We start from the raw sequence: 23650 nt of genomic DNA, 5'->3' as shown, positions 1-23650 counted from the left end.
ACACGCTGAGTGCTACGTCAGAGTCACACATACACAGAGGAGGGACCGCAACAAAACGGCGGTTAAACACCACAGAGGCTCGTTATAGAGACCGGATAACCCCGACCGAATCAAGGTGAACTACGGGGTAATCCACACAAAGGTCACAGCCTGCAACCTTAGAGGTTGATGAATAAAATACTTTACAATTACGGACAATTTGACATCTGGCACATACATTTTGAGGTCCATACAATTCCCCGAAACATCATCGACCGCGATCAATTGTTATGCCCAGATAAATATTGAGTTTATGCGGCTTTCTTTTCTGTACAAACCACAATAACCCAAACAAAGTCATCAGGCTCATTTACTCAAAGCTTAATGCGGAGTTTAAAAGTTTTTACAGTTGTTACAAAATAGTTCCAATCTAATGCTCAATGTAGAAATATTACCTGTTTGTTTTCTAAATATATTAATTTAATTTCTGAAGATCTGCGCATTTACAGTCACCCAATATTCATTAAGATCTAGCTGATGCAGGCCTGTAATTTATTATGTAGAATACATGCTTGATCATATCTTCATATTAGAGGAAACCCACTGAAATAATCAGCAACAATGTTATGTCCTAATAAATAAATCTGAATAAATCTGCTTGGTTTTAAGGCAAAAGTACTACACCATTAACACAAATCGCAATGACTGAGATATATAATGCTTTAAACTAACTCAATCCTGACAGATTTATCTTTGATATTTTCTATTTGACAATTTTCATCACAAATCATTGGTAATTTAGCAGTCATGACACAAGGTAAAAACACAGTCATTGTGAAAATTTATTAAGGTCCTGATTTGTCTCCAGGATGGGTACAGGAAAGACACATTCCACAATGTCTCAGCAGAGGGCCCTCTAATTTTAGCAGGGGAAGGTTACCATACTCGGAGATAGGTCTGCAGAGGAGTCACATGACAGGCTTAGTAGTGAGCCAGTAAAAGAGACAGCCAGGTCACCTCTAAAGTGCTCTTCAGATTATAGCAGGCCTCCGCTGGTTGAAAAAAACCTCTAAAGCCTTAACAATAATGTATTTACCCAAACAGCATGGCTTAAACTGTGTGTAATAACATTGTCGAGAAGGTCAATGCAATAAGAATGTCATTCAGTCATCCCTGAAATACAAAACTTTGACCTGCATATTCAATGAGAGGCTGTAATAAAGAACATGGTCACTGCAGTCAGGTGGCTGTTAGATAATCCTCTCACTTTATACAGCCACTTCAGAACACCTCTAGGTTTTCACATGTACTTTGTGGCCTGTGCTTCCCCGATTCACAGACACTCCGCAGCTCTCCACAGTGAAAACATTCACTCTCAGATGTCACAAGAACTACAAGGCCAAATCTCTCTAGATAGTCCCTGTCTAGACTCATTGTGTTATGCTTTAAAGTTCAGAGAAAGCACGCCTTATTGATCTGACACAGTAAAATTTTATTCCAGAGTCAGTTGCTCCACTGCAGCTCTGATTAGGCTTTAATTGAGATCTGATAGTGTAGGCTGATGCTGTTATTACTGTCATCTCGGTGCTTCTGGTGGGTTTCCTCTTTTGTCTGCTCACTCAACAGCACAGACAGTTCTTAATGTGCTCATAGGAGTTTGGGATATCATGTGATTCTTAGGTGTTTTATATAGCTTCAAAACACGTCTTGTTGTGCTTGACTGGCAACTGTGACTAAAACAGAAATGAAATATAGGCCTAGTTTAAGGTCTAATGTGATGTATGTGGCTCATCCGCTAGAATCGCGTAAAAATACACCAAGAGAGCGTCGATGAGCCTACAGCGACATCTGCTGGACGATTTATGAGTATTCCTTGTAGATAATAGATTTGTCTGTTTATTAAGCCTAAATCACGAGTGCTTTATTGCATACCAGCTGTGCTTTACTGCATAATAACTGCACATATTAGGTCTTGAGCCCAGCATACCTTGACCTTGCATATTTTATGAGTTGATGATACCTAAATAAAGCTGAAATGGAAATGCAGACTTGCTTTAACCCTAGAACACTATCGCTGGGTGATTTTCACCCGAGCAAATACATTTACATGATTTCTCTCTCCTGCAGCTGTTAGTGTGTCGAGGAGATTGTGCCTTCACCAGGGAAGTCTCAAATGTCCCAGGAATGGGTTTATCAAAGACCAGCTTTCCAGCGTCTTTTTATTTTTTTTTTAGGAATTTTTTGTTCTTGAATTCCAGATTTTTCTTTAATTTTGGAGCATTATTTTAGCATCCCCCATGACACTTTTTTTCATTTTGTTAGACATGGCACAGTTGAAAGTAAAAGCTGACCACTCTGATTTGTCATGTGTTTGATATATTTTGATGACAAGTACTTTTAGTTGGTCATATTATATCGGGTAAAAATCACCCGGCGTTAGTGATTGTGTTACTATTTATAGCGATAGTGTTCTAGGGTTAAGAGATGCAGTTGGCTTTATTTTATAACAAAAATGTATTTTGTAAATAAAAAAATAAACAGCTGACATTCAGTGTAAAAAACCCCCACCTCATTTACCTTATTTATTTTTATTTTATTATTTAATTTTAATAATGCCATAGAAAAATGTGGATCATCATGTCTGATTTACACCCTTTTTGCTTTTTACACCCTTTCAGGAAAGAGACTCCATGGACTATGATATTCACAAATGACATTGAGAAGAAGAAATAAAGTTCAAGCAAGACATAATACATGTGTGTGAATGAGAGGGAGACCGGTGGAAAGGTAAAGATGCAAAGAGCAGAAGTAGTGAAAGTAGATGAGTTTAAATACCTGGTGTGGCAGTAGACAGTGCACAAGAGAGGTGAAGAAGAGAGTGTGGGCAGGGTGGGTTTCGGTGGAGACAAGTGTCTGAGGGGATGTGAGAGAGAAAAAGATAGCAGCAAGAGTGAAGAGGATGTTTAACAGCCTGTTATGATACAGATATGCAGAAGGTTGGTGTCAGAGGAGGATGCTGGCAGGTTGAGATGGAGGCAGATGATCCGCTGTGGTGACCCCCTAGAGGGAGCAGCTGAAACGAGAAAATGGAAAATACAGTTGTGAGATGATAATAGTTTCAGCAAAGATGTTTTTACTAAATCCTGAAGATACCACTACGGTTTGATTTGATTGCATTTTGTTATATTGAAGTTTGTTTGTTTTTAGTTTAATGGCATTGAATGTTTTCAGATTTTTTAAAAATCTAAAAAAAAGTTCTTAAATAGCCAACATGTACTTTACTAGCTGCTTTCTTTGGCAATAGCTTTAAAAAAATTGCTGAAAAATATTTTTAACACTATTGACAAAAATGAACCAATAGGATTCGGTGTAGGGCAGCGATGGGCGGTACTTCCTGGGCAAAGGCTCCGCTTGTTATGTAGCTGTTATTTTAGCAGGCAGTAAAGTCTCGCTTGCAGGAAAGTTCGCCGGCATTTCTTCAACCGGACTTTAACAGAAACAGATTCATAAACATTGACAGGGTCAGCAGGGACAATGCGGACCTCCTCGGCTGCACGCTCATTTGTTTCCCAGTATCCTAAAACTACTGCGTTGGTCACAGTAGCAGGTATGAAGTGACCCGACGCAGGCTCTTTTTCACAATGGCAGGTGTTGTGTGTTAAAAGAAAAACAAAGTAACTCGTATAATAGCTAATCACTGATTTACATTAATGGTCTGATCATACGTGTAGACTGTAAACAGCACACAACTGGCTGTCTTAGCTCATGCTCTTTTACAGACTGTGACGTTTACTTGACGTTGCATAAGCACGTAGGTCTGTTGCGCACGGACCCACATGCACGTTAAAATGACAAGTGCCTTTGATTTTGCATCACGTTTATAAGAATATAGTTAAAGTGAATTTGTTAAGCTACAACTTATTAACATCTTAACTAAATATTCACTAACACACTGTTCTAGGTGTGCCTGGTGCTTTACAGTGCAGTTTGAATGAGCTTTCTCCACCAGTAAACTTTAGGTCCAAACAGAGTTATCATAGCTTTATAGTTACTAATTTGTTTTTATTTTTTGTTTCGTTTTAACTTTTGCTTTTAATTCTGTTTAGTTTCAGTTCGTTTCCAGTAGGTTTGCTCATTTCAGTTTAGTTTGTAAATGCTTCAAATTAATAACATAGGTGCATCTACTAAATACCTCGGATGAGTTTAAATCTCAGTGAACTCAACCTAAAGGTTAGCGGTCTAGTTTTCTGAAAATGTTATTAATTTGAGAAGGAAGTCACCTAGGATTCTCAAATTGATGCTATAGGTGTGTCTAATGGTTTGCCGGTTTGCCAGCCCTTTTCGGTTACCACAGTATCTGTACTAATTAGTCAAAGACTTGGGAAATTATTAGCACAGAAAGCCACTTAGTTTTTTTAGTAAGCGGGTTCATTGTGTGTTCAGATATTAAATCTATCTATTTTCTGTTTGCTAGTTGACTGAGTTTGTATTTGTCTCTCATTCTGACTTAAATAAAGATCAGACCACATTTTGTGAGTATTTCAGAATTTAGAATCCTGGTGACTCAAAGAGGCTCACAATGATTTTAACATGCTTTTTTACCCAATCACCATTCCAAAACCCAAGTTTGTTCAGTTTGTAGTTATGTAAAATAGAAAGACAATGTTTAAAAAAAATTATGCACATTTGGACAAAGAAAAAAGCAGTTTTAATTATTTCTCAGATTATTTTAAGACGCTTTAAGGCTTTTTCTGTTAAACTCATTCAAGTGTATTATCTTCAGGGTGTGGAAGAAGGTGTCAGAAATGTACATTTGAGAAAATCTTGGTCCTAAAACATCTGTTGAATCTGTGCAGTTGTCTTTTGTTTTGGGTGGGTGGGGGTTTACTTTTCTAGAAGGTGAAGATGGCTCTGATCAGTGGAGATTTAGAGCTGTCACTGTGTGGACATTTTTACAGGAGTGGGACTTTTTGGTTTGAAGAAGTGGATGGCAGGTGGTGTGTGTCACAGCAAAGCCCGCTTAGATGGAAAGACAGTCCTGATCACTGGAGCCAACACTGGGATTGGCAAAGAAACTGCTGTTGACATGGCTAGAAGAGGTTGGTGATTTGCCTGGATTAATATATCCGATTTTATAATCTAATATCTGTTCAGGCGTAATGATTTTGCTCCCGCATTGCAGGGGCGAGGGTTATTCTGGCTTGTAGGGACATGGAAAGAGCTAATAAAGCTGCAGAAGAAGTGAAAAAGAGAAGCGGAAATGACAGCGTGATTGTCAGAAAGTTGGATTTGGCATCTCTACAGTCAGTACGCCAACTTGCCAAAGATGTCCTAGCAAGTGAGGAGCGCCTGGATGTTCTCATCAATAATGCAGGTGGATGTATAAATCACATCAGACCCACTATGGTGTGATGTAGCATATTATGCCAGCTTTGTGACTGTGCATTCGTGTTTAACAGGTGGTAAATACATTTCCTTTGATATTCCTACCTCTAGGTATAATGAGCTGTCCAAAATGGAAGACTGAAGATGGCTTTGAAATGCAATTTGGTGTGAACCACCTGGGCCACTTCCTTTTAACGAACTGTCTGTTAGATCTCCTGAAGAAGTCAGCGCCGAGTCGCATTGTGAATGTCTCCAGTTTAGCGCATGAGAGAGGTGCAGTTTTTCCTCTTGTTTTCTAATTCATATAAAGAGAATTAGTTGGTTTTTTTAAGTCTGTCAGGAATGTCATCGTTTTATATTCATTTAATGTTAAATACCACATCTGTGAATAAGGATGAAGTGCTTTCTCTCAACAGGTCAAATCCATTTTGATGACATAAATCAGGACAAAGATTACCGGCCTTGGAGAAGCTACGCTCAAAGTAAACTAGCTAATGTCCTCTTTACAAGAGAGCTGGCCAACAGGCTGCAAGGTCCTGCGTCTGTTTTATATCTATATTTCTATGTGTCGTTACACATTGAATGGGATTTCATGTCCTTGTATTGACTTGTGTCCTGCACCTTGTCATTTTGCAGGTACTGGCGTAACAGCATATAGCCTCCACCCTGGAGTCATCCGCACCAAGCTTGGCCGACACTTCTGGCCCACAGTGCCCCTGTGGAAGAGGGTTTTGTATGTGCCCTTCGTGTTTTTCATCAAGAATCCAACAGAAGGAGCTCAGACCACCATCTACTGCGCTGTGGAGGAAAGCCTGCAAAATGAGAGTGGACTCTATTACAGGTCAGTCTGTGTAATTCAACAGATGGGCTCTTTATTGATAGACAGCCAAAAGGGATATTGCTCGGCTCGGCCATGTGGGGGAAATGGATCATATTGAGAACAACACTAACATACTCTACTGAGACGGGTATTGTGAATGTGTAATGAAGCATATTAGTAATGAAACAGCTGGACTCTTCTTTCTCAGTGCAGTCTAATGCAATATCTTCCCTCAGTGGATGTGCAGACACAGGAAATGAATCTGATACCAGTTCTTTATTTTCTTCAAAATTATACTCTGAATACGTCATTGCACGGGAGTCATTGGATTCATTTTGATGATAGGGAACGTGAGTTAGGGATTGCTTTTGCACTTTAAAAAACTACAAGTACCTGATAGTAAAAGCAGAAAAATTTTCTAATAACACTGATAAAGAAACTACTTAGTGCCGGTCAGTCATGTCTAGTAGGATTCTCCAACCTCTCAATGGACCTTTTAAAGGTGACAACAGGGAGCACAGTTGATCTGCGTACAGTAAAATAAATGTTCTTGTGATTTGTTGAATATAATTAAGTCCAGTTAACACAACTGTTTAAAAACCTAATGTGTTAACATGCTGTGGATTTTTCCACAGCATGATAATTCCTCTATGCATGAAAAATGTTGTCCAAGTCCAGTAAATGATGTCAGCGTGAACACTGATTCAAATCCAGTGAATTAGACGGACACATCTAAAACATAACGAGCAGACACATTAACGTTCATTTCGGGTCGTGTACTTAACCTTTTCGTGAATGTTAAATAATTATTCACTCTCATTTTAACTCTGGTCTTACTCCTGGGGGACAATTCTGTGTTTTTAGCTGCTGAATCCTAAATTCTGAACACCATATAATCTGGTCTATTAACTGTCATCTGTTTGTTTCTGGGCTGGTAGAGCAGTGTAGAGCAGGCTCATCGAGGCTTTTATGCAGGAAATAGCTGTGTGCTACAGGTGAAAGCTTAGCTGATGAGACCAGAACTGTGGGTTGGAAAATCAGAGAAATTATCTAAGTAGACTTAAAGGCCTTGTAGAGGTGAGGGGTGTTTGGTGAGTGACTCATTTGCAACTACAAGCGACCCCTTTTACATTGTGAGCATACTACAGTAGCAATTTAGCACTAATATAAAAATGTGGATTAGCACAATATAAAACGAGATTTTGATACAAGGAATCTTTTTGAGACAGAAAGTCAAGATCATATGATAAATAAAGGAATCATAATGTCAGCAGGGTCGCTGCGTCAGTGTGCATGCCCAGAAAAAAAATGCCTAGACAAAATCACAGTCAATATAAACGCCACAAACCAGCTGCAATACAGTGACAGCTTTCCACCTTTTGCAGATTTCCAGTATTTCCTTTCATTACTGCTGACATTATCTTATCAGGCATTTCAGCCATTTACCAGTGAATGACTGACATTTAAGTGGTGCTGCATGTGTTCAAGATTTTAAAAATGACAAGAGCTGATTGCATGCTCACACACACACACACACACACACACACACACACACACACACACACACACACACACACACACACACACACACACACACAGATATCTATATATATATATATATGTATATATATAGACCAGAGGCCTGGCGGCTTGAGGGTCCTGCGCAGTATCTTAGCTGTTCCTAGGACTGTGCTCTTCTGGACAGAGATCTGAGATGTTGTTCCCGGGATCTGCTGGAGCCACTCGCCTAGCTTGGGAGTCGCTGCACCTAGTGCTCCGATTACCACTGGGATCACTGTTACCTTCACCCTCCACATCTTCTCGAGAGAAGAGCTCGAGAAGATGTGGAGGGTATATATATATATATATATACCCTCCACATCTTCTCGAGCTCTTCTCTCGAGAAGATGTGGAGGGTATATATATATATATATATATATGTATATATATATATATATATATATGGAGGGTATATATAAATGCTGGCAGCACATTTTAAAGTATCTGAGGCCTGATGAGGATCATTTTCCATTAACTCTTCACATCACAATGACCAGATCATTCTATTCATTTATTGTATTTATTGTGTACCTAACACTGTACCTAACACACTGTGTAACAAACACTGTTTAGCATTTATCTACTAAAGAGCCATGCTCACATCTAGAACTGTTTTGCTAAAATAAGCAGGGCTTTCCCTAAAAATAGATTGTCTTGATGTTTCTCCACAGTCTGTGTATTTATTAATTCTCCCCCTGAAATGAGCGAGTATGTAATCTGTTCTGTTTGTTTGTCTGTCTGTTTGTTAGCAGTCTACAACAGCTCGAGCTGATTTAATTTAGGTGAAAATCGAGTCAAGGTCGTACCAAATGTGAAAGTCAGTAAAAACTTTATATTACCCCCAATTTTTTATGGATCAACTTCAAACAATATACAAGGTCTTGGTGGGCATGAGTACCTGGGTTGGCTAAACATTTGACCTTGACCTTTATTGTTGGTGCCCAAGGTCAAAGTTGACCTTGGAAAAAAATGCAAATATAATAAGTATTATGTGCCATATGAAAGGGAACATGAAGAGTGCTCTACAACACACCTCTTTTTTCTTTTTTTTTCACTATGACACCCTACGATGTCAGAATGAACCCATAACAGGCTGAGATCAGGATGTTGTAATAAAATAACAAGAATAATAATAATAATAATAAAACATCAAAGTTTTAGTACAGCCTTTGCCCTTTAAAGGAAGTCCCGTTTTCTGAGTGTTCTTGTTTGAAATTAGAACATTTTAAGATTTTCCTTAACAGTTTTTTTAGCAATTACAAAGCATATGATTTAATCTTAATTTAAACTGCTGATACTAGAACCTGACTGATATTGGACTTTTACGACCAATACCCATATTTGGAATGTTGCTTTGTTGTCACCACAAGTCATGGGTTACTCATTTACACTTCTCCGATCTATGCCAACAGGGAAGTTGCGGAGTGCCATCTGGTGGAATATCTGTGTAACATCAACATTTATAACATAATTGGAGGTTTTAGTTGTCAACCATACCGATATATCGCCACATAACAAATATCGGTTTGGCTCTACCTGATGTTATTTTTGTATATAAAGTGAAAACTGACTCTTTTGGTCTTTGTATGAAATTATATGGGTAATAACATAACTAATAAATATCTAAATTCCTATAATTATCTTTAAGAAAACAGTAAAAAATATTAAGACATTGTTGCCTTGTAAATTATCCTCTGATTGCATATCTTGACTGTTTTATCTGACTGATTAACTTGTTCTTGTGACTTAATCAACTCAGTATGAACAGATCAAGTTGTGTGTTTAACACCAAAGTCTGCACTGATTACAGCGACTGCGCCCCTAAAACAGCAGCCCCTCAGGGTCTGGATGATGAAGCTGCCAAGAAGCTGTGGGAGCTGAGTGCCTCTGTGGTCGGTCTGACGTAGTCACAGCGACGATGATGATGATTTTGATGATGATTGTCATCATCGCGGTGCCACTGGACTGCCAAGTGGCCTGAGGAAAGAACTGGTACTCTTTCTAGTGAACATCTGCGCGTCTAGTAGCAGCTGAGCTCCTGCTTAAGGACAACAAATGAACAAAAGACAGAAATTCACAAGTGATAGACATTTATTTAGAATATACAACAAACTAATTGGAAAAATACTATGAATTAAATTAAGTTTTTTCTTAAACAGAAGCAATGCTTCACAGGTCAGTTACATGGAAGCTGTATGATCTTTAGCATTGATTGCCATTAGCTTGAAATGACATTTTAATTGATGGGTTTCACCAATATCTGTGTGGACTAAGGGTTAAAATGTCATTTATTGTTGCTTGGGTTTATCATATAAGAATTATATATGAATGTGCTTTAGCTTTTTGTAACACTGCTAATAGTGGTATTCAGTTTCTTTCTCGTGGGCATTAAAGTGCTCTTATACATAGCCCATTGTTATACCTGTCTTTTAAGGCATACTGCTTATCCACATCCTATGTATTCATCACGAGTCTTCATTTTGATCCATGTGAGACCAGCAGTGCTGAGACAAAACACATGTTGGTTACATCACCATGAATTAAAGTTTTCTTTATACAAAATTTGTATCTGCTCATCACTTTTTTCGGTTTCTTTTTAAAGGCACTTTGTACAGAATTGCTACAAACAGTCCAATTTCATCTTACCCAAAGCTACATCTCAGACAAGTGCATCACATTTTTTTTTCTTTTTCTTTTTTTTTTTCGTGAGACAGAATGTCCATTATGGTGTTAATTACATATGCACAAAGTGCACCCTATCTGCCACCAGCTACAAATGTACCCTGTGTGTTCCTTTAATGTTACATGATCAGCTAGTTCAGAGGAAAAGTACCATATCTTGGCATTTACATTCAAAACTGTAAAACATATACAGCAGATGTTGTGAAGTCAAAAGATAGTTATCCTTAAGGTTGAGTGTGACATGGGGAGGAAATCTACCTATATTGCTCAGTTTTAATGTATCTATATATTCTATCTATATTTTTTAATTACACATAATTCAACATCTAGATGGCTCTGAGTCTACACAAATGACACAAATGACTCGTGTAGACTATGGATGTACTTCCTCACAATCTATGGTGTTAACATCTCTACTTCCACAATATTTGCTGCATAAACTTCATAACTAACTAATGCTCTTCAAAATCAGAAAGCTGTTTCATCTGTTCCACTTGCATAGAGTGCCTTCTCACGAGTTTCTTCTTCAACTTGAGGCCACCTCTCTTTGGTGTGTTTGGTGCTACTGGAGCTATAGATCTAATACCTGTGGCCAGAGGTGAGGAGGGCTTGTTACTAGCCCCGATATCGGGAATGGGAGGGTTTGGGTTTATGTTAAGAGGGGGGAGATGGCCAGGCCTGGTGTGGGAGATGTGATCCAGCAGAAGTGTGCCTGAGCCTCTTCTCTCCAGGAGGCCAGGTGCACGCCTGCGTGCTGTGCTGGGAGAGGATGTGCTGGCATTGCTGTCTAGAGATTCTCTGGAGCTGGTTAACATCACAAGTGGAGAGGTGTTTAGTTTCCTGCGCTCCACCGGGACCTTAGGAGAATCTAACATGGCAGAGTCTGAATAGAGCTGTGAGTCTGAGTCATAGTGATCATTCCCCAGGTGTCTCCTATGCATTGTGTCTCTCAGACTGGCTAGTCCACTGCTGCAGCTGCTGCTCTCCTGCTCTGTAGGCACCGTGCTGCGCCGTGCCAGTGGCTGGTGTTGGCCTAGCGTTCTCTCATATGATGGTTTAGATGTTGGAGGAACTGATAATGAGGTGGTCATTTTGCAGGGCTGTTCTCCCACTAGTGGGAATAAGCTGTCCTTCCCGTCTACACTGTTCTGTCGAGATAAAGCCGACCTCTTACTCAGAGAGAGTCCGTTTACCCCTGCAACAACATCCTCATCAGAACTAGCTTTCTTACTCTCATCATGGGCGGCGGCGGCAGCAGCAGCCAGGACAGAGGGTGCAATCAACCCCCAAGGCTCTGATTGCAGCCGCTTTAGCTGAGGCAAACGTGCACGTTTGGGGTTTGCAGGCCGCCGCGTTGGCGATGTGGGCCCATTGGCAAGTTTCGAAGCTGAGCTGGAGGTTTTTAGCTTTGTCTGGAAACTGAAGACTGTGTTTTGTTGCTCTTGCTCAGGTGAGGGCGATGCTGTGACGTTAATATCAGAGGGAGAGGTGCAGTACGCTGGGGAAGATCTCTCAACCAGCTCTGGTGATGGAGGGACATTTAGATACTGTTTGGTAGTCTTAGTGCCAGATGGTGACTTGTCTGTGGTGATTATGATCACCTCCTTGCCTTTAGCTTTGCATGCATCCAAGAGCAGTTTAAGTGTCTCCTTGTCATCTGCGTTTATGGCGTAGACCAGCGCTGAGGCCCCGCTCCTGTCTTCCAGGCTGGGATCAGCACCGTTGCTAAGTAGGTGATCCACCACTTTGTGTCCAGCCTTGTGAATGCAGGCGTGCATTAAAGCTGTCCTACCTCCTTTGTCCTGTATGTTGGGGTCCGCTTGATTGTCCAGCAGATATTTTATGAGCTTTGCCTTACTTACGCTCTGCTGGTCAGTGTGTGTGGACATGCAGGCCACCATGAGAGGTGTTTCCCCACGTTCATTGCTCTCGTTGATGTAGGCACCTCCTTCCAACAAGAGCCTGGTGAGTCTCAAGCGTCTGAGCCACACTGCCTTCAGGAGTGAGTTTCCATCTGTCCGCAGTTCCAGAATATCTGCCATTACCCAGCCAGTCACAGATCTTCTCAGTACTGAACTCACAGCTCGCAGCCCTTTGAACAAATTTGTGGAATTAGTTCAGCTTACATAGTAAAATGAGTGATTAATACCCACTTTGTTTGTCTGCTTTTCTATTTGTTATCACTGCCAGCAGGTGGCAGTCTGTTACAACCTAAAGAAAATAAAAATAAAACTTACTCTTACAGATCTGTGAAATATAGTGGATATATTGTTTGTTTAATTATTGAAATTGAGTCAGTGTTGTAAAAAGAAATTGGCAGTTTTCCTAAAATGCTCATGCACGTCCTCAAAGATCACGTATATCCATGCAGAAGTCAGCGTGGTAACACACCTGTTAGAGTCATAAACACTACTGATAGATGTGTCATGATGTCATAATCAAAGTTGATTTTTTTTTCTAAACCTCTATCTAGACAGCAGTGCCCCCCCCCCCCCCCCCACCCAACATACTGATACTGACAAAAAAGCCTCCAGTATCCACTACAAGTAAGCATAAACATCATTTTCCTCCTTTCTCGGACGAATATACGAGAGACTGCGCGTAAATGCGATGTTTGTTATATAAATTTCAAATAGTGATCCAAACATCTGTTCAAGCTTTTTAACTGGCGACATTAAATAACGTCACACTAAGCTCAAAGAGTCGCTGTCCGCGGTTCTCATTTTGGGTAACTTGGCTCGAAAGACGCGCTCCATTACACATTGCGGTGTTCGTCGTCTTATTCTGCTTCAAATCCCAAATGTAAACATTTTATCTGCAGTTTGTATATCAATTTGCCAACATTAGACATACATTTGATTTCACATGCAACACAAGCTGACGATCTAATTTAACAGCCCCCGGCTTCACCGATGCAAGATAGCGAGGTAAAGTTGAATTAATTAACCTTCACGTGTAATATTGTTTGTGTGACAGTTGTTTCCTTACCTGGTCAAAGAGGAGATTTTCCATGTTCAAAGTAACCAGTGCTCTGCCATCTGCGAGGGCGAAATTAAAGATTCAAAACAGAAAGTTTGTTGAAGTTCTCCACAATAATCCTATTTTCTTTTTTGTTTTTGTTTTGCAGCCGTGACTGTTCCCATCAATGCGTCTTGGTTTAGGTTACAGTGTGCCGTGCCTCTCTGGCACCATAACGCATGAGCTGTGTGGCTTTTGTTATGGAGGCACAGCACATCAGTCCAATGGGGAGTATTCCTTTCACTGCGCACTCAAGGATCACAACCTGGAGATGCTGCGGGTTATAAATAACTTACTTTCTTGCTTGTTGAATGAAACGTGTATTCTCTTGACGTCAGAGTCGACCAAAATAAATTGCGTCTGATGAAAAACCTCTGTCTCGATCTTTATATCTGCAGGACACAAACAAAACGAGTGCTGCCTCCTAAAGACATGCAAATGATCTGCGCGCGTGTTATTTTAATTATGTCAAAAGAGCAGTATGAAAATGAAAACGGTGGGCACAGTTTGGCCTACACGTGATGAAGATGAGAAGGCTGCTTTTTCTCCCAGAGCCTAGTGCTTAGGCTGCTTTTTGAATTTTCCTCAGATAGTAAGTCTGCGCTATAAATACGATTTAATCTTTCTGCAGGGTGGAACAGGAATAAAGGCAGGTTGTCTGTCTGCCATGTATGAAAGGGCACAGCGAAAACAATTCAGTTGTAAAATGTGCCTGGACCACCATCATGCTGCTTCTTGCAGGGAATTCCAATAGGATATATTCATCAGCTATCTTTCTTTCTTTTTTTTTCATTAAAATAAAATCAGAAATCATATTTTATAAGCAGTGACACTTTGATACAAAGCATTAGCTAATATTTAATGTTTATGCATATCTGCAGCGCTTCTTTCTCTCATTGTCATGTACTCAACAAATTATGAGAGAGAGCAAAAATATTTTGCACCTATATATTTACAGTACAATTAAAGAAGCCAAAACTTGTAGCAGCCACCGCAGCTATACAGCCTAATAGGGACATTTCTATTTTTAGGTTGCTATGAGACAGCACAGAAGCAGTTTCTAATGAGAACAGTGATGTTCTCAGCCCTGCAAAGAACAGGTAAATCAGACACATTCCTCCACGGACAGACAGGATTATATGGCATTTTTTATACAGTTATTTTTGGATCTATTTTCCACTTATGAGTAAGTCACCACCACCACCACAATCGATCATTAATCCTTTGACCCCTGCTCCTTTTTTTCCCCCTTTCTTTTCTTTTTTTCTGACTCTAAGACTAATCACTTTATTACCTATCCAAAGGCTTGACGTCTCAGGACTTCAGCTGTCAATGTTGGCAATGATTTCTCACCTGTGATTGCCTTCTCAGTCCCAGAGGAAGTGTTGTTTACAAGGCACATGGAGAAGGCAGTTTCATAAAGCAGCTCATGCTGTAGTCACCAGCTCAAAAGAATATGCTCCTCCTGTTCAAGAAGCATTAACAGTCTGGCTAAATATTGTCATTTCTTCACCAGAAATGACTAAAAGAGTTGTGTAAAATATTGGTTTATATGTAGATAAGTAAAAGCTGTTCTTCTACGTGTCAAACTTGATTCCAAGAATAGGAAGTTCTAAGAATTTTTTTTTTTTTTTTTTTGTCAAACACAAACTGAAATTGTTATTCAGATGTTATTATGTATATTTCACATTTTATACTGTTGAGTAAAAATTATATGGGTCTGTATTATAGACAGACTTCAGAGAATCATGATAATCCAAGGATCAAAGGCCAAAGCTGACTAGTTTAGACACATTCATTATCACTGGGAGCCAAAAGGACGTCAGTGGCCCTCACAGAGGTTGATCTTTGCCCCGATGATGCTGTCGTCGGCAGTATATACAGGAGAAATAAATAATTAAAGTGAAGAGAATAAGCGCCATCACCCCTGGGAGCACTTTCCATTTTCAGATATCTTACACCACAGCTGCTGCTCTCCCTCCCCTCCGTTCTAAATATAACCTTTTCTTCTGTCTGAATTGTGACATTTTTTACTCATCAGACTACAGTAGCTCAAAAACTATTTATATATTCTGACAAAGGACACATAAAAGTTATCAGCAGTTTTCAAATTTAGAGTCTGATCACAATTTTTCCAGGAGATGGGAAGAACAGAGCACTTCATGTCTAACCTTAATTTCAAATAATGCCTCAGTTTTGAGAAAACAAGAAAGAAAATTGTTTTTGTAAACTGCAAATAGAAATATGCTCAGTTTTTTTTATTGCACTGAAAAAGAAAGTTCCTGTTGTCAAAGCCAGTAAAATGTGAAAGTCAGATACAGCCAAGTGATACAGGAAAGTCTAAAAAATATATAGTGCAACATGTAAGGAAACATATTTATTCTTTGCTGTGATTACTGTTTAATTTTCATCCTCCTCTGAAATGTCAGGTGACAACTCATTGCAGAACACTAATTTAAATAATTGAGCAAATCTTGGTATTGTGGCAAAGATATGTAATTATAACAAATAAATATTCTTAAGTGCTGTTAAAGTTACATTTATTCTGTTTAAAATGTCTTTTATAATTTCATCACTTTCATGAGTTCAGCACATAGACTGTAAATAGGTTACAAATGTCTCATAACCATAGACTGTATATAAAAGATGGCTGGAACTAGCCAACGCATTTAACCTGCACTTTCTCTGACTTCTAGCAGAGCTACTGAGCTGCCCTATCTGTGACCTCGGTAAACACATTCCTGATCTCAGTCACTGTTTTTTTTTCCTTGTACATAAATATGGTCACATTACATTAAAATAACAACAAGAACAACTAAGCAAAAACAAGGATAAAGCAGGGCATGCTTTACTGTGTTACTGACAAGCTGCTAGGCAATAAATATGTGTTATCCTTTGATTTCTTGTAGGCTGAACATGGCTGGCTGTTGGCAATCCACTGGCAGACCATAGGGTACAACCGTCAGCCCTTCTACCTGCAGAGAGCGTCTGATGCTAGATGGAGGCAGTGTCCAAACCAAGAATTTTTTCTAGTCTTGCTTGTGATGTTGCCAGCCCCAGAGAAGAGAGAAGTTCTAACATGTAAAGTGATGAACTGAAACAGAGTTTTCAAAACAGTGAAAAGTGTCCACTGCTGCCACTCTCTGTACTTTTAATACTGTATCATTTCATTTCTGATGTTTTTTCCACGCTTCTCCTGTTCTTTTTAAGCTCCACTATCACAGCAAATCAGCATTTAGCATTCAACAGTTACATGCTGTTCGGTTTTTGGAAGACTGTGCGTTTTTTGTAGGCTGAAAACCTCTCTCTGAAGGCTCTCCATAGGTGTATACCTATGCAAATGGCCAATCCCGTGGTACCATAAAAGAAGCGTCAATCAGAGCCTCCCCTGGCTTGTGGTGTAGGTTTATGAAATACCGACCTCTGCCAGTTTGAAGCTTAATAACTACATTAATCACAGTGTTTATATCCATCTTTTATATACAGGCTATGATTATGACAAAAGTGAACCCAGATTGTTCAAGAGAATCTGATTGGACTGCTTTTAAGCACATCACTTGAAGAACATTATATCTTTTTATGTATACATAAGTAATCTTGAACACTAGCATTAGCCAACTAATGCCAACTATAACGTGAGTTAAATTTAAGGTTAGCATTAGGGTGTGAATTGTTTTGGATAATTGAGGAAATGGGGAAAGCACTTAAGGAGACCGGGATATTATGGCTGTTATGGGAGTCAAAGAAAATTCCTTGACCCCCATAACAGCCTATTAATTCTGTAAATAAATAATTAACTGAACACAGTTTACCTGGCGCTCTCCAGTGGCAACAAAAGTCACATCTGAGAAGCTGCTAGTTTCTTTACAAATACCTAATTGTTAAAAAAAAAAAAAAAAAAGCGCAAACTGCTGTTTTATTGGGAATACTTGGTTGGGAACAATAATCTCCCGGAGTCACCACTGGTTGCTGGGAAACTGCTCAGCCAAGAAATAGTCTGATACATAACACCCTCCAAAACTGTTGATTTGCTGTTTTCGCACTTTGATTTGTGTAGCTGTTTGATCCTGTTTTTAGTCTTTGTGGAAGACTAAGTTAGCCAGCTGCAGATGAAAGCATCACATTTTGCATATGGACACATAAACAATAAAGGAAATGACATAAAGGATACAGATACGACTGGAGAGCTGCCTCTACAGAAATTTCAATTAAGCCCAAAGTCACAACAATTCTGCCATAACAATTACGTCCATGGTCTGAACACAGGAATTCCAAATAACATTTGCCTTTTCTAAAATAAACCCCTAAATCTTTTTTTTAACATATATACATATCACTTATCCATTCCTTCCTGATAACTCCATTTGCATTTAGACACCGAAGCCTACATGGTTGTTTTTTTCTAGCACATATATTGCCTGTTGTTGTGCTGATGTTGTGCTTCTAGCTCTGTGGTGGTTGTCTCTTTAAAGACTGAGTTTGACATTCTCATGGCATTTGGTGTCTCAGCGATTGTATCAAGCGAATGTGTGGGCTGCGACAGCATTAACTCGCACGAACCCTGCTGCAGCTTTGGACTGGACTGCTCCTTGTCTCCCTTCTACCTTGGCAGATTTAGGGAAATGCCTCCAGTGCAGCTTAAAAACCTGCCACCCCTCACATATGCTGCGAGTGATTTTTTTTTTCTTTCCCCTCGTCCACTCATGATTATAGCCCGTGAAGTATAACACATTTTCAGACACTTTGATCTTTTCATATTGAAAAGTGCTACTTTCTCATAGTTGAAATCTTGAAATGGTTCCACTCCTCCTCTGCCTCCTTCTCCTTCACCAGTCCTTCTGTTCTTTCTCATCTCGCATTGCAAACCAACACCTGCCCTTCTGGCAAGCAGTAATTGAGTTGAGCATTATTCAAGAGCATTATACAGGCAACAGTTTTGCTGGGTGATCATTGTGTACGTTGGCTGTATCCTAGGAGATTGGTGCATATCTAATAAGGAGTTTGTTACTCATTTTGCAGAGTGGGCACTTTGATGTCCGCCGTGTTGAATTTTCTATTTTAGCTCAACATCCTCCTAATGAAGCAGAGGGCTTGAAGCTTCAGAATTGGTTGCTTATCAACTCTACACTCCACTTATTAGTAGTTGTTGTGAAACCTTTAATTGGATACTGGAACAGGAGGCACCTTAATGGTCTGTCAGTAAAAAGTGGTCATGATATATAGCGACGGATGACAGTTTTGTTAACATGGTTAAAAATGTGAAAGGCGAACGCTTGCAAAAAACTCTCACTTTCCCCTCGTGTTTTTGGCTTTCTTTCCTTTCGCCCTCTAAATCAACAAGTGTTAGGAGAATTTCATTAGGTGCAGTTTCAGGTGGAGTTTCAAATTCTGTATAGCTGCCTTACTAACTACAAAAGTAATTAGTGGCAAAATTGATGTTTTGGTAGGATCTGTCACACCTCTGTTAACACCACCAAATCAAAAGCTTAACAGTGTGTCTTGCCTCCCACTGGGTAGAGAGCAGAAACTCTTCCTGCCATAAGTTATCTAATGAAAGACAACAGAAAAATACAGCCATCAATAGAAGTCCAGGAATATAGCCTACCTACCATTACACTGAGGTAATCGTGTCTTAAATATCTTTTCTAATCTTTAGTATCATGTACAGTGTTTTACTTTTGTAGGAGTATCTTTATCCTTCTCGGAATAAGGTAAAAGCAAATATTGATGTGGGGTTAAATGAATTTCTGTGAAAAACTGAGTTTTCCACTACGAATTCATCACAGACTGTTTCATAGCTGCATCTGTCAGAGGTTTGGGCTCGTCAGAGTATGTGGGTACATCAGTGTGGATGAGTGGATGTTCTGACAGTGAGTTAGAGAACTTCACTCTGCTTGCGGTTCACACCCCTGAGAATGTGACGTCTTTGACACCATGAGGCACTCTGACCAAAATACACCTCCTCTGCAGCACAAGGTGAAGAAAGAGCTTTTTCTGTCTATGTTGTTGGTAGTGACGTCAAATCACTCCTTCCTATCCTTGAGGGTGTCTGCAGATGAGCAGAATCAGACATGACAGGACCGAACAGGATCAGCCTGGCCTCAGTTAAAAAAAAGAAAAGAAAGATAATTGTCAGGTCACAGATCTTAGAGTAGATAAGAAACCTTAGAAACATGGCGGAAACGCAGGACGACCGCCTCCTTTATTGAAGAGTCAATCCAGGGGTTCACCCATGACTAATGTGGATGAATTTGAAGACTATAAATCCAGAACAACATAGCAGGATAAAGGTGGTGGAAAGAGGTGCACCATTTGTTTGAATGTTTGCTTCTCCGTTTACACAAAAAAACTAAAGACCAGCTTCCTGAAACTTTTCCTAGACCTTTGTTGGAGCTGCAGATTCTTTTTAGAAAAAAATCAAAAATAGTGTGTGAACTTTTCAAAGGGTGCACTTTTCACAAAATCCTATACTGTGTAAAGAATTTGTGCTTAGCCTTAATCTTTGTCCAGCAATAAAAGGCTAATTGAGTTTCATTTTTAAATAGCTAACTGTCCTTTTAGTTCTGCTACAAGAATCTGGCAAGTCTAAGATGGCACAAGCTTGTTGCAGCTGGGTTTAATCAGCTGTGCTAGAAGGTGGGATGAGCTGGCAATATATGAGCTGGCAGTATATGAGGACAAACACAAGTCAGTAATTATTGCTGGGTGCTGTGAAAAAAAGGAGCTGTAAGACAATGAAAACTGTCAGATTTAATACTTTAAAACTCCTTTAGAAAGTTTGGCAAACAGATACTCCAATTTGAAAATGTCTGAGAAGGTGATGCCACGATTACAAAAAAATGTACAGATGAGAGAGGAAAGTTCTGCAGGTGATCTACTAACAATGCTGTAATTTGGAAGAACAGATGCGACCAGTTGATTTCATTAATGACTAACGCAATCTACCAAGAGGAGCACAAATTAGCCTGTCGCAAACAAGCAGACATGATGAGGGAGCATGTTATCTACTAAAAAAAATAAACAGTACATGCACAGGTTTTACGCATGTATTCTCCCCCCCGAAACAGCATGGCAATTAAGCTCAATCAGAGGTAGCAACATGTGAACAGATATGTTCTGGTACAAGAGTGTGTGTGGAGAATGAGTCGGTATCAGATTGTTCTTTTCTGCAAGGCTATTTTTTAATGGGGACTTCCTGCAAAATCCTGAATTACGATCAGTAATTCACTGTCGATCTTATACAGCAGGGGTCCCCAATCCCAGTCCGCAAGGGCCGGTGTCCCTGCAGGTTTTAGATCTCACCCTGGGTCAACACACCTGAATCACATGATTAGTTCATTACCAGGCCTCTGAAGAAATTCAAGACATGTTGAGAAGGTAATTTATCCATTTAAATCAGCTGTGATGGATCAAGGACACATCTAAAACCTGCAGGGACACCGGCCCTCGTGGACTGGGATTGAGGACCCCTGTTATACAGTATAAGTAAACAAATCTAAATCTAAAGGTATAAAACAAAAAAGAAATGTTGAATATATAGAATATAGGAAAAATTGCATTTATATTTATTAGTAAAAGAAAAGCTATTCAGAATCTTGGAACTTCTACATGATCTGGAACAGGATGTTGCAGAGCTCTGTGTGTAAACTGCTGATGAGGTTTTTGGATGTCATGCAGTTGTAATTTTGCACCAGTGTATTGAGAGGACAAAGCTTGAAACACTGAAAACAGGTGTGCTTACATCCACTGTAAGTTTGTGGCAGTTATGCAGGCACAATTTTTTTTTGTTGTTGGGATGTTTACATTTAGATCAGCATTACAAAATAGATGTTTATCATGGTAGATTTGTTGGTATTTTGTGACGAATGTGCGGTTACTATGGACAAAATTCCTCACAGCAAGAGGATCTTCACCACCTTTCCAGCTGATGTATACAACCAGGATTTGCACGGCTGCCTTACCAGGGGGTTCTTGGCCAGTGATGCAGCCACGTCAAGGCTCACTGACCGGGGGCAGTAGACCTGTTCCACCGCTCAAGGATGATCAGATGCAGCAGCCAATCCTCTGCCTTTGTGTGGCCAGGCTGTAGCCACCTGGCCGCTATATTGCTTAGCCACCTGGCGTGGGCGAAGAGCCAAATCCCCCCCATTCAGAACTCCTGAAAGAGTCAGTGGTACTCCTCGGAACCCAGGCAGTCCATGTTCACCAGTCATACGTCCTCAAAATGACAACAGAGGCAGTAGCCACAGCTCCCATTCATCTTCAGGCCACCGGCATGCCTCTGCTGTGTCCCAGAAGACCTGTAGGAATGCCCGGGGGTCATCTCCCTCCACCATCTGGTGGAGCATCACTACAGGGGGAGCTGCAGTGGTGCGGTGGGGAAGGCAGACAGAGCAACCAAGTACTCCAACACTCTCGTCTGGCTCACAGACAGTAGCCATTGATCTTGATCCACTGACGTCTGCTCTGGTTCATGGAGGCCATCTCCGCCAGCATCATTGCCAGTGCTTCCACTGGCTGCACTGATTGAGGTACTTTATGTTTTATTTGCAGCCTTTTCCAAGATCACTCTGTGCAGCTTTTCAGCCGACTTATTCCTGGCACAACCTTCTCCTTTGGTCCCAGCTCACCACTGAAATAGCAGGACTGATCACACAAATCAGTCCCAGCTGATCTGCCAGTTTTTTGGCAATGCCCACCGAACCCACTACCCCACCACTCCTTTGTAGCAGAGCTACAAACCACACCCCCACCACACCCCTAGCTTCCTATTTTAATGCAATGAAAGCTAATAAAATATAAATATTTCAGTGATCTATTTATTGCAATTTGTTGTGTGATTAATCCCACTAATAGCTGACACACTGATTTGTCACTGGAAATGTCTTGTAGCGCTTCTTACATTTTTCTAGTCATTGGGAATTAGATCTGCTTGTATACTTCACGCTCTTGACCCATCTATCCCTCCTGTCTAACATTAAAAGATAACATCCTGCATTTGAAGCCTACTTCCTGCACACTGGACATTCTGCTTCCATGCCTCTATAAAAAGGCCTTTGATACAATCAGGCCAAGTATTGTTGCAGTAATCAATAGTAATCTTGGTTCAGGAAATGTCCCAAGTGCCTTAAAACATGCCATAGTGCAGCCTTTTCATAAAAACCAAACCTAATCTGTCTGTCTCATCTAACTTTAGGTCCATTTTCAAGATTTATTTTTATCTAAGATCATAGAGAAAGTTGTTTTCCACCTACTAGGACAAATTTCAATATGACCATGGGACCAAGTCTGTCCTTTTCAGGGTTTTAATTTAATTTATGTTCAGTGACAATGAATCCATTGTCATATATACACACGTTCTTTTTATACAAAGTAGGGCTACTACTCTTGCTTGCATCGAAAGAACTGGTGCTCACTACTGCTTTAACACTGCCTCTCACCCTCTTGCTCATCGGTCGGTCATGAAAGTACACAGAAAAAAAGATGCAATTCAAAGGCACGGTTTTACACATGAATGTGCTATAATCATCCTCCAAACGAGTTTGTCATCTGTCTGTACTTTCTTGGTGTCTGCTTTAAACGCTGTGATGTATCTTCCACTGTGCAGACGGTCGTCAGAATAGCCAGACAAGCATGCTGGCTTGCAAACTGCAAAGTGCTACTGGATGCAATAGGACATCATGGTGTTTTTGTCATACTCTATTTGATATAGCTGTTAATGGTGCACACTAAATCTTTATCTGGCAGGCTAGTCGACCGTTTAACAGACAACAGTGAAGTTTTTTTAAGCTAGGTGTTATTTTTCATGCTGATCAGTATACTCCACAAAGCTTTTCAGTCTGTTTTCATTATTATCCATTTCTATCATGATGCTACCAATCTATAATTCTATATAATATGATATATTCAATATTCTACACTCATTATTATCATTCATCCTATCATTTTACAGTTTTGTTTTGTTTTTTTAAATCATCTAACTAATGGGAAATCGACTTGTCAAGCTGTGTTCTGAAGTTAAATACAAAATGTAGTTTTCTACTATTTTTAAGGGTGATTTTATCTAGATTTTTGTGATTGCTTAATTGGTATTGTTTCTAAAGTGTTGTGTCATTCTCTTGCATGTGTGCCAGCTCAAAGCATAAAGCATATAGATTTAGCTTTACTACGCTCACATTTTTCTGATTTGCCAGATCTCCATCTGAT

General features: G+C 39.9%; 2 protein-coding genes across 5 annotated transcripts; one reads left to right on the top strand and one right to left on the bottom strand.

Moving 5' to 3' along the window:
- Positions 1-3383: 3383 nt before the first annotated feature.
- LOC134631402 (retinol dehydrogenase 13-like) lies at positions 3384-16946 on the top strand. 4 transcript variants are annotated; one of them, XM_063479696.1, is made up of 7 exons: positions 3384-3586; positions 4938-5078; positions 5162-5353; positions 5476-5637; positions 5781-5897; positions 6001-6205; positions 16354-16946. In XM_063479696.1, exons 1-7 carry the CDS (start codon positions 3514-3516, stop codon positions 16394-16396), a joined length of 933 nt encoding a protein of 310 aa, XP_063335766.1. In that variant the 5' UTR covers positions 3384-3513; the 3' UTR covers positions 16397-16946. The 4 variants fall into 4 exon arrangements, with proteins under 4 accessions (XP_063335766.1, XP_063335767.1, XP_063335765.1 ...); XM_063479697.1 differs by lacking the exon at positions 16354-16946 and adding an exon at positions 13554-13783; XM_063479695.1 differs by lacking the exon at positions 16354-16946 and adding an exon at positions 9555-10266 and having other exon boundaries at positions 5781-5846.
- Positions 10410-13547, bottom strand: ankrd34c (ankyrin repeat domain 34C). The gene is made up of 2 exons (XM_063479692.1): positions 13415-13547; positions 10410-12518 (listed from the first exon to the last, which is right to left on the bottom strand). Exon 2 carries the CDS (start codon positions 12466-12468, stop codon positions 10879-10881), a length of 1590 nt encoding a protein of 529 aa, XP_063335762.1. The 5' UTR covers positions 12469-12518; positions 13415-13547; the 3' UTR covers positions 10410-10878.
- Positions 16947-23650: the final 6704 nt, after the last annotated feature.

The sequence above is a fragment of the Pelmatolapia mariae genome, linkage group LG7 (genome assembly GCF_036321145.2).
Source record: "Pelmatolapia mariae isolate MD_Pm_ZW linkage group LG7, Pm_UMD_F_2, whole genome shotgun sequence".
Classification (NCBI taxonomy): domain Eukaryota; kingdom Metazoa; phylum Chordata; class Actinopteri; order Cichliformes; family Cichlidae; genus Pelmatolapia; species Pelmatolapia mariae.
Note: the sequence above shows the minus strand (reverse complement) of the source record. Positions and strands in the feature narration are given on the sequence as shown.

Bases quoted from the DNA above. Each gene is read 5' to 3' on its own strand.
- LOC134631402 (XM_063479694.1), top strand. From the start codon at position 3,514: ATGCGGACCTCCTCGGCTGCACGCTCATTTGTTTCCCAGTATCCTAAA. The intron at 5,079-5,161 runs GTTGGTGATTTG...CCCGCATTGCAG, and splicing joins TGTTGACATGGCTAGAAGAG to GGGCGAGGGTTATTCTGGCT. The intron at 5,898-6,000 runs GTCCTGCGTCTG...GTCATTTTGCAG, and splicing joins GCTGGCCAACAGGCTGCAAG to GTACTGGCGTAACAGCATAT.
- ankrd34c (XM_063479692.1), bottom strand. From the start codon at position 12,468: ATGGCAGATATTCTGGAACTGCGGACAGATGGAAACTCACTCCTGAAG.